The sequence below is a fragment of the Meleagris gallopavo genome, chromosome 6 (genome assembly GCF_000146605.3).
Source record: "Meleagris gallopavo isolate NT-WF06-2002-E0010 breed Aviagen turkey brand Nicholas breeding stock chromosome 6, Turkey_5.1, whole genome shotgun sequence".
Classification (NCBI taxonomy): Eukaryota; Metazoa; Chordata; class Aves; order Galliformes; family Phasianidae; genus Meleagris; species Meleagris gallopavo.
In genome coordinates this window covers 49,985,754-49,997,268 of record NC_015016.2, presented here as the reverse complement: position 1 = coordinate 49,997,268, position 11,515 = coordinate 49,985,754, and the positions used below count along the sequence as shown (strand labels likewise).

Here is an 11,515-nt window from a genome sequence, read left to right as displayed (position 1 = left end):
TTTTTTTCCAAAATAGCTACACTGACTCAAGTCAGTATTTCTTTCACTGCTTTATGCCTACCTGCTTCCTGAGAGTGCAAACTGGAGTTTATAATTTTTCCCCTCTCTCTGTTCCCCTGAGACTTTTTTTGCAATCTGAGTGAGGTTCCTCATGAACATGGCTCCAAAGGTAACAACCTAACTCCCTGCAGGAACAGACAACAGAATCATCAACCTGAAATCAAGGGTTCCTGCTTATTCTGGAAGAATAATATTAATAAGCTTCTCTACGCCAGGGAATTCCCTGTGTGTGGCAGAATCCTAGCAAGATTTTTCTTGGAGCAGTCTGTCTGTGCTGTCCTCAACCTGGCCTCGTGCTCAGAACAAACAACCAAACCCCAAGTCACATAATTCAAATTCACTGTGCATTCTCCCTGAAGGCCTTGGGTACCGTATTGGGACTCAGAAAAAGCAAATCATAATTACTTACATAGTTTGCATGCAGCACAGTGAAGAACTCGGGATTGGTGATAAACTTCACAGCTGGAGACTGCAGCAATAAGGTGATTTTTTGAGAATTCACAGGAGAAAGGGAACCTTCCCTCCTAATCTCTGGACAGAAACCAAAAGAACCACAATTTTATTAACAGTGGCAAAGACAGTCTGTTATCTAGTCTCTACTGAGTGGCTACAAAAGTGACTGTATAAAACTGTCACCATCCTGCCCAGTGTACCTACTCTCCTTGCGTTTCCAAGACAAGTCTGCTGGTAAATCTGTAGGTGTTATGTTAATGCTGCCGTGCTCACAGGGCAGGAGCTGGATGCTCCTGGATGTTAAAAAACTCTGGCTCATAACTACTGCCATCTCTAAATAACATTCAACCTCAACAGTTTTTACTAGCTGTCTATTTAGTTCAGTGCTGTTACTCAGGTCCTGACTGGTTCCACCCACTGTTGATTTTAGAGAGAAGAATTCTTCTTCAGTATGGAACATTAAGAAAATTCAAATAGATGAGCTGATTCTTTCTCTTTGCCAATGCTATTTTATACAAGGGTGGCAAGAAGATACTTACTTATTGTAGCAAACATGGAAGACAACCCTTGGTGGAGGGTGAGAATGACCTAATGGAAAAGAACTTTGTATTCATTTTGGTGGCACAATTTCTCAAACAAAGCATTTTGTGGGTCCACAAGTTGCACGTGAACATTAGTCTGGTTGTTGATGTTTCTTATGTGAATAAAAGCATCTTAGCTGATGGTTTTGCAATTGCTTTTAAGAAATATGTCTGCCACCAAAAAAGAGTGGAATAGCTCCCTACCTGTTCCATCCTTCTCTGGATACACATTCTCGTCTTCTCCTTCACATTGGCAGTAGTTCTTGTTTAGTTATCTAATGAGCCAAGTGGAAGAATCAATTTGGCTACAGAGAGCTTTAACTACATGAAAGTTTTCAAATAGATCAGTTCCCTGCTCCGTTATGAGGCACTGTCATATAGTTAGTGGTGTGTAAAAATACAGCTGTGCCTCCATCAGTGTCAGCCCAGACTTGGATCTGCTAATAGCTATCACAAAGCTGTAGCCATAAAAAAACTCCAAATATTCCATACTCCATGCCAGGGCCACTGCAGGTGTGTCCACACAAAGAAATGTACTGGGGCAGAAACCATGCCCAGAAACAATAAATGGAAAGACCCACAGTGTTTATCTCAATGCAGCAAATATGAAACAGCTGGTTTTATGCTGCATTGAACAAAAATAGACACCATCTCAATTTTATTTTAAAATTCTTCCCTAAAATAAAAATGCTCTGTCTTAATAGTTAGTTAAAAAAAAAAAAAAAAAAAGGAAACCTTTTTATCTGTCTTTGTGTCTGTAGCTTCAGACCTGAACCTTTTTTTCTTTTAATTAGCTTTTGCACCCTGGCATTCTAGTCCTCAGCACTCCTCGAAACTGAATGCCAACACTGAGTAGCACTGAACATGCCCTCGATAGCTATTTTCACATACCTGAGCTTGGTTGGGAAGGCTCTGCCTCAGAGTCACTTCCTCCTCCAGTGGGAACTCTCTCCACCCTGTTGTTTACCACACCATCATCTTCAGCCCGCTCTGTTGCAATAGTTCGCTGGATATTTTGGTATCTGCATACATTTAGAGAAAGGAACAACGTGTCTTAGTTAACAGAATAGCATTCTGATACTTCCTGTCTTGATAATCAGTGCTCTTTTTGAATGATTCCAATACTTTTACCTCCAGAATACAACAAAGTAAGGACCACACTGGATTCCCTCCCTTGAGGTGATAAAGGTATTCACACCTGGGACCAACCCAAAATCTGGCATTTTGAGCTGCACAGCTACATTGAAAGGCAAGGGAGACTCAAAGCTCAAGTTCACAAAGATACTTGAGGTACAAATTTCCATTAGGCTTCTCTTTAAATAATCCAGATGTCTGGAACCTGAAAATATTATTGGATCATGGTTCTCCCTCTCATTTAGTCTTAGGGTAGCATGGTGCACTGATGCCCTTCAGCCTTGCTTATTACAATACCAATAGAATACGCTCAACCCTAAAATGGTAAAGGATTAAAACCCTAAAAAGGTAAATTGTTCACAATGTGGCTGATGATATAGCATGGCCACCAGTTGAAAACACTCCTGTTTTGGTAGACAATATGGAATGCAGCCTAGTAGATTGTATGAACTCAGAGAGCAACAATCTCATTAAAATGGCTATAGAAGAGGAGAATAGGATGCAACGCATCCCGAGTGAAAAACATAACAATGTGTAATGTCCACTCATGGAAATTAATGGGATTGCATATTAGCTTGCATTGGGTGGTGACCAGCTACAGAACAAGAGAGAAGAAACAATACAGACATAAGCAAAAAAACAGTGAGAAGGATGGCAGAAGTAAATACTGAACTGAAATCTGCAAACACCTTTACAAACTATATAATTTCCATATTAATTAAGGAACTAATTGCCACATTAATTGATGCTAGTAGGTCTAATAACTCTCTTAGAGATTATTCAAATCTCAAATACTTTACCAGATCAGGAACAAAGTATATACCTGGCTGTGGAAATAACCTGGTGTGTTTCAAATATGCACTACACAAAATCAATTCTAGTTAACTTGTTCACTCACACAGACAGATGAATAAGAAGAGAGATCAAGATTTCTTTGGTTCTACTACCAAGCCGTGAATGTAAATATTTTTATTTATTGAATAAGAAAATGTATTTTAAATCCAGAGAGAAGGAAAAGAAGGAAGAAGGAATAGAAAGGGAAAGAAATAGGTCCTGTTAATTAATTTATTAGCTTTTAATCCACTTTGATATTTTTAATCCATATTTTTGGATTGTATTCTCAAACATATATAAACAAGACTAGTTCTACTGTCTGCATTTAATCTGATCCAACATTGTCTCCCATTTTCTTGACTTATGCTCTTTTTTTCTTTTCTTTTCTCATCTCATCTTCTGACTTAGAATTTTTAATTACTTTCTCTCTCTCTCTTTATTTGTTAATTTACATTTTACTCTAAACAGAAAATTGGTCAGGAGTTAGTTCCTTAAATAGGCCTGGGATCAGTAAAGACAACGAGGACTTGTTTTTTACACTTTCAATATACGGTGAGTGTCTCCAGTAGCTTACTGCAATTCAACCTTGGGCAGATGAGCTGTAAACAATTAAGAAAAAACAGCTAGGTTTTAACTTTCAGAGTAGTATTTATATCCTTCAGCATTCAAAAGCATTTAAAACTGCATTTAATATATCATTTGAAAGCTCAGTAGAGAGCAAATTTAGAAGAATAAAAAAAAAAGACTGGGTGTTCTATTTTTCAGTCAACATCCATCTTCACGAACAAATTCTGATAGCAGATTTCGTAACAGCATGAACTTACCTTAGTTGCTATATGTCCCTCTGATTCAGACCCACGCTTTACATTTTTATTCACTTGACTACAGGCAACTGAATGAACTTTCCATTCCATTACTGGAGGAGTTTTACAACACTCACATGCATCAGCAATATACATGTTTTTTAAGGAGTTCATGTAATCGAGGGATATGAGCACATTAATAAAAAAAACTTGCAGCTTCAGTTTAATTAGATAGTAGAAAATTCCTACTGTCAAACCTTGAGCAGCAGTACTAGCTGTTTGCCCACAAAAACAACAAACAAACAAGCAAAAAAAGGTTGGAGGTTTCAATACTATAAAACTATCTTATATAAATACTAGAAAATGTCAAAGTAATTGGAGAAAATATTGAAAAGGCAAAAGTTATGGGAATGCCTCTGGAAATGCAGTCTTTTCAAAGTGATGTGTCAAAGAAATAGAGGTTTAGAAATACCAAACTGAAGCTCTCTTAACTACGCAGTTATAATTGTGTTATTTATTACTTCTTAAACTAGTGAAAAAACAAGTCTAGATATACATATGCTTCAAAAGATCTTCCCAACAGAGCTTGAGCAGCAGTGGCTATTAACTGCTTTGCTAACAAGTAAGTGACTCAGGTACTGCTGAAGAAAATGAGCAAAGTCTTTACACTAAAAATTACAGCTGTCTCCGTATTCTCAAGTGGCTAGCATAGCTGACAAGAAGCTTTGAGCACAGAAAGAAAATCGGATGGGGCTCCTGATTTGAACAATCACAGCTATGTGGATTTTTTTTTTCTTTTTTTTTTTTCTTTTTTTTCCCAAGCTAAATTTCCAAAGCTTTGTGGTTTTGGCAGAGCTAGAAATACCAGGTTTCCTTGTAATATTTTGGTTTTTCCATTCCCTCCCAGAAATGAAACCAGGAAGCTGAGTAAACTGGTTCAAAAAGAAAAGTGGCCAAGTTTTTTTCAAATTAAGTGGTTTTGAGTTCCACTTTGTTCAGAGCAAATGTTCAGGCTGCTGGCAATTCTATCTGCAAGCCCCGTGTTTGCTCTTGCCTCACCTACAATTATTTTCAGGTGTGTTTGCTGAAGACTGTTTCAAACAATGAAGTTTGAAACACAACAAACCAGTATTCCTAAAACGAGTGTTTGAAGCAATGCCTACTATAATGCTTTCCAATTACTATTTATGAAAGCTTCTTTTCCTCATAATACAGAAATCTGGAGTCGAAATGTTTGAAATTTGCAATGATAATTTTATAAATTCAAGCAGCCAGGTTGAAGATGCAGAAATCACTTTCCAATTTCTTTTAACTGAGCATTCAGCATGAGCCTCGCTTATCAGAATCTTGGGAAATTTTTGTTCCCAAACTTCAAAAGAACAGGAGAACATATTCAACATATTCAACATTTTAAATCAAGAGAGCTCTTCAATAGAGAGCAGTGATTCATAAGGTTTTTTTCCTTTGTCCCAAGAAGCCATGGCAATTTATGTTTACTACAAAGTGCTTGGTCCTGAAAATCCTCTATACCTTTGACTTTGTAACTGAATTTCTGAATACCAAAAATAGAGAAATTCAGTGAAAAATGTTAGACCTACTAGCACTCAATTACCAATCCAAACCAGTGACAAGTCATAAACTTGGAAGCCAGACAAACTACAAGAAAATATAGAAGGAAGTTTGTAGCAAGGACATTACAAATGTACAAACTCTGAAGTATCTGAGACAGTTGGTTTATGAATTAACCTGTGTTAGCTAAAAGAATGTTACACTCCTAAAAGCACCCTCACGAACACTTATTCCTGTCTTGCGCTGCACTTACATGAGAGTTCAACTTCCAAAAAAAAAGAAAAAAAAAAAGGAAGGAGAAAGGCTGATGAACAGAACTTCTTGCGGCAGAAAAATTGCCTATCAGCAGTCAGATACTCTGAGCTTTCACATAATCCAAACCCCTCTTAAAGACAAACACAAAACGGTAGAGGAGAGTCATGTAAATGCCTTGAAAAAACATCTGGATTAAGCATACACTTTGGGATTTAATTTTTTTTATTATTTCTAATATTAACATAGTAGCTTGATGCCTTCTGAGGAAAGCTTAAAGGTTCTTTCACCTCTACAAGACATGATACACATTATGAAATGCTACCCAAAGTAACACATTTGGAGGATAAAAACATTTTTTTCAAGAAAGTTGATGGTGTCAACTTTCTGTGTACAATAATAACTAAGAAGACTGAAGTTCTCCCCAAGAGTTAAATCAACTTTTCTGTTGTCAATCAGAACCCTGTTCTCCTTACATACAGTAACTCCAAAACTATTCTGCACAATGAAAATAATGCTTTTAAACTTTCTATTTTTCTCTTAGCTGCAGAACTTTCTCCTAGCACAGAGAAAAAGACCAAAAAACTTTTGTGGCATTTCACATGCTATGATTAGAATATAATTTCAGCTTTGCTTGTCTAGAAAAGCACCATATCATTATAGTAAGCAGGGAAATTTAAAAAAAAAAAAAAGGCTGAAGTAAAAAGAGAGGATTTTTCACCACTATTAAATTCAGTTCAAGAAGCGAGCAAGAGATAGAAAAGATAAACAAATCTATTTTCAGACCAGACGCAGAATCACAGAATCACAGAATGGCCCAGGCTGGAAGGGACCTCAAGGACCATGAATCTCCAACCCCCCTGTGCCATGCAGGGCCACCAACCTCCACATTTAATACCAGCCCAGGCTGCCCAGAGCCCCATCCAGCCTGGCCTTGAACACCTCCAGGGATGGACGGGGCATCCTCAGCCTCTCTGGGCAGCTGTTCCAGCACCTCACCACTCTCTCTGTGAAGAACTTCCCCCTGACATCCAACCTCAATCTTCCCTCCCTCAACTTCAAACCGTTTCCCCTTGTCCTGCAGTTATCAACTCTTTCCAAGAGTTGACTCCCCTCCTGCTTGTAGGCTCCCTTTAGGTACTGAAGGCTGCAATGAGGTCACCCCACAGCTTCTCTTCTCCAGGCAACACAAGCCCAGCTCCCTCAGCCTGTCTTCATAGGGGAGCTGCTCCAGTCCCCTGATCATCTTTGTGGCTCCTCTGAACCCTCTCCAACAGCTCCCTGTCTTTCTTCTACTGGGGGCTCCAGACCTGGACGCAGTATTCCAGCTGGGGCCTCACAAGAGCAGAGTAGAGGGGGACAATCACCTCCTTGTCCCTGCTTCCACCCCTCTTCTGATGGAGCCCAGGATACCATTTGCTTTCCGAGCTGCAAGCACACACACTGCTGGCTCATGTTAAGCTTTTCATCTATCAAGATCCTCAGGTCCTTCTCCACAGGGCTGCTCTCAAGGACTGTTCCTCCCAGTCTGTATGGATGCCTGGGATTCCTCCGGCCCAAGTGCCAAACTCTGCACTTTGCTGTGTTGAACCTCATCATGTTCAACCTGCCCACCTTTCAAGCCTGTTGAGGTCCCTCTGAATGGCATCCCTTCCTTCCACCATGTCAGCTGCACCACTCAGCTTGGTGTCATCAGCAAACTTGCTGAGGGTGCACTCGATTCCACCATCACTGTCACTAATAAAGATGTTACAGAGCACCAGTCCCAAGACAGAGCCCTGGGGGAGCCGCTCGTTACCAGCCTCCACCTGGACACAGAGCCATTGATGACCACCCTCTGACTGCAGCCTTTTAACCAACTCCTTATCCATCGAGTGCTCCACCCATCAAATCCACATCCCTCCAATTTGGAGATAAGGATGTGGTGGGGAACCATGTCAAAGGTTTTGCTTAAGTCCAGATTGCCTTTCCCTTGCTGACCAATGCCAAAACAAACAAAGGGAAAACTTGTGTAATACTAAGATACATCTGAGCTAGCAAAAAATGAACTGACAGATTTACAGCACCTATTACAACATTAAGATATCTGTCTCTATCTGGAAAGATGTACAGTTCTACTAGAGCAGTGCTTTGCCCTGGAAAAACAGACAAACCTTGCAGTGGGTCTGAAACAGTCATAACAGTCTGCATAGAAACCTCTGTAGTTGCTGCAGTGCAGCGCTAGGTGCTGAGCCATGAATACCACTCTAAGAGTTAAATAGAAAAAGTAACTCCATCTTTTGGAAGAACACTCCTTTCTCTTTCAGGAGTAATTTCAAAGAAAGTTCTTCAAAGGACTCTTCATATAGTTTCCAAAGTTTTGAAACATCTTTCACTCAACAGCACCCTTCGTGGGCAAATTTGTGTACTGGATACCCACAGCAGGTACACAAAATTGGAAAATCAGCAGCAGCCAGGACAAGAAGATGTCTTGCATTTGGACAAGGAAAGAAGCTTACGAAGCCAATGGGATGCAGTGAGAAAGGAATCATAGAATCATATAATGGCTTGGGTTGGAAGGAATCCCAAGGGTCATCAAGTTCCACCCCCCCGCCACAGGCAGGGTCACCAACCTCCAGACCAGGCTGTCCAGAGGTCTTGAACATCTCCATTCATAACCTCTCTGGGCAGTCTGCTCTGGCACCTCACCACTCTCTGTGAAGAACTTCCTCCGACATCCAATTCAAACCTTCCCTCCTTGAGCTTGAAACCATTTGCCCTTGTCCTATCACTGTCTACCCATGTAAAAAAAACTTATTCTCCTCCTTTTTACAATCTCCTTTTAAGTACTGAAAGGCTGCAATGAGGTCTCCTCGCAGCCTTCTCTTCTCCAGGAAGGAAGTTACTGGGGCACTGTTGAGAAAAGAGACTGTGGATCTTAGAAGAATACAGATGCAAGTGCTCACCGCCGGTTCAGCTGCTCCATTTGCTGGATAGAGCCAGACCTGTGGATCCCATCTGGTGTTGCTGCAGCTGTGGGGCGCTGCCATGTGGTAGTTCGGTTGACATGGTCAACGTAGAACACCCTCCCGTGGCTGTCTATCCGAGCTTCCCAATCTGGGGTTGGAAGAAAAGGAAGGGTACATGCTGTCAGCGTGATGTCTTCCAAAAAAATTATGTGGGGGGATACATAAACACACACATATATATTCACAGAGAGAAGATATACGTACAAGAGAGATACCATATACATGCCTATACACGTGCAATATATGTATATATATTCAACATATATATTCAAATGCATATATATATTATGTGTTTCTCTATATGCATATATCGTGTATGCATATACATAAATATTTCACACACAGTACATAGGTAGCCTATGGAATTCACCATCATAGACTACAAAAGCACATTTTAAAAGGCTGGATAATTTTACAATTACTATTACTAGCTGGCTGGATTCATTACAGGTCAGGGTAGCCACAGGGAACTGACACTTAGCAGAGAAGGATTAAATCTGAGTTAATGTGGCAAATCCATGTTTTCTGCTTTGTTATGTTTCAGAATAAACATGCTCACACATGTTTCTTACAACAGTTATAGGCTCCCCTGAAAACTGATCACAGCCTGATTGGACATACCCGTACAAATCTCTGTAGATATACATAAACGATTTTCATAAATCTAGTGTTCTGATGAATGCCAACTTGACTGAAAGTTTGCAGCATAATATTGAGCCTTCAATCACTATCTCATTTTAATTTTTAAGTTATCCCAGGATTGAAAACTAAATGTTCTGATGGTTTGTGGAAAATGGAATATTGATTAAAAAAAAAGGTTTGTGCAGGGGAAATTCAGAAGTGAATTACTTAACAAAACTCCACACTGGACTGCTTGGAATGTATGGAGTTGTGATATAAATCTGACTTGCTAGCTTCATATTTCTACATGATCCATCAGCTGATGACATTTCTATGTATAAACACATACTTTCTACATGTGTTTATATACAAACCTCACTCATATTCACACACAAATGCACATATGGTAATTACCTTTGGGAGGTAAAACTATTTGTCATTCCCATACTCACACTATGACTACTCTAACTGGAGAGACCATTCCTCCTACGTTTTCCTATGGCCAAATTCAGATGGACTTCATTCTTTACATCTTATCTGCTACTACTTCTACGAGTAGAACTGAAGCTGTATCTTTCCATGCTGTGTCTGGAAACCCATTCTTCACAGTTTCCCTCTCCAGAACAACAGCTATGGCTAAACTCAGCTCCCATATCTGGACTGGTCCTATTCTGGTATAGGCTGTCTTAAGTCTGTGGCTGGTAGCCTGTGGCACGTTAGTTCCAGGAAAAGGACACCAAGAGTCCTCAGAGAGATTTTCTGTGCGATTTCAAAACAGCAAGAGCCTCATACACATGCATTATTTCTTTTAGACTTGACTGCGTAAGTAATTCGGTAATCATAGGTGCAAAAACTATGCTAACACCACATGTACATACATACAGTCTCTCTGTGAACATCACATAATTTTAAGGGGAGGGCTCTCTGGTTATCCAACTGGGTAAGGTTTCTCAAGGATGCTGTAGCTGTATCAAGAACAAGAACATAGCTTCATGAAAACAATGTCTAAAGCCAAACGGTGAAAAAGAGCACATCAAGACAACAGATGCACACTGAATGAAATCAGACTTGACAGGGCAGGTTGAAGGCCAAAGCCCTACCACGCATGCTGTCACTAGTGGTGGGTGTACCATCATGGCTGTTCTGGAGCCACGCACTATCTGCAACATCCTGTACAAGGAAATTATCTTGGCCAGATCAAAGGTGACATGTTCTACCTTAAAATCACTAAGAAGTTCTTGCTGTCCTGGTCATTACTTCACACTACAGTGACAAGCTGAGAATAATAAATCTCAATGGATAATTAGGGATTTATAGGCAATGCTCACACCCACATTCTTATCAGTCTATGTAGAAGACATCAATATTGATCCAGAGCCTGCAGATAGACACTTACTAAGAATAAAATTATCCAATTACAATGTAGATCTTGAGTTTCTCATAATCCAGCCCTCTGCATTGCTGGCTCCAGAACCTATCCTGCAGTGTATCTCTAATTAAATGCAATTCAGAGTTCCTAAGCTTCTAAGTACAATCCTTAGAAATCCAAGAGTAACAAAACTTCTTCAGAGCTTGAAGGTTATGGTGAAAATTTCTTTGCAGACTGGATTGCAGTTTCAGGATGGCTATCTCTGCAGGATGCATCAGACATCCTGCAGCATTATGTACAGACATGAACTACCTCTATCTAACTGTGAGCACTGCTTTACTCATTGTTGAACGTGTCTGTGCACCTGAAACCACATGCTGACAGTTGCAGTGGCATACTATACTATTAAGAACAATGTCATGTGGCTTTTGGGACTTCTGCAGAGGTCCTAGATAAGCACTGATCTTGCAACAGCTTTTAAAATCAGCTGAAGAGCTATTCTTCTCACCACCTGGGAAGGCTGTTAAAGGGTGGAAGGCACTGGTATTTTGGTTGCACAAAGATGTCAGGTGCACTTTCTGCCTTCCCACAAGACAACCAGTAAGTCGTACAAGTCACTGAAGCTGCATACAATACCAGATTTGTGGACAGATGGATAGATATCTGCACAGAGAGATGAACAGGCTGACAGGTGAACCGACAGACAGGACTCAGGTTCTGAGCTATGCTCAAGTCTCTTCACGCTACTTCAGGGGCATAGATAATCTAGGAAGCAGCCAATTCTCCTCAGGCCTTTTTGTTACTTTTTCAGGCAAAATAAAACTGCGACTA

The 11,515-nt window shown here is 40.1% G+C and overlaps 1 protein-coding gene across 3 annotated transcripts in view; it reads right to left on the bottom strand.

The window, feature by feature from the left end:
• HECW1 (HECT, C2 and WW domain containing E3 ubiquitin protein ligase 1) overlaps positions 1 to 11,515 on the bottom strand; it is a 182,138-nt gene that overhangs the window by 51,365 nt on the left and 119,258 nt on the right. For all 3 annotated transcript variants that reach the window (XM_010713107.2, XM_010713108.2, XM_019616710.2), the window contains exons 11-13: positions 8,632 to 8,782; positions 1,986 to 2,116; positions 470 to 591 (exon numbers count right to left, since the gene is read on the bottom strand). In XM_010713107.2, coding sequence (XP_010711409.1) covers positions 470 to 591; positions 1,986 to 2,116; positions 8,632 to 8,782 — 404 coding nt within the window. The remainder of the gene's footprint in view (positions 1 to 469; positions 592 to 1,985; positions 2,117 to 8,631; positions 8,783 to 11,515) is intronic.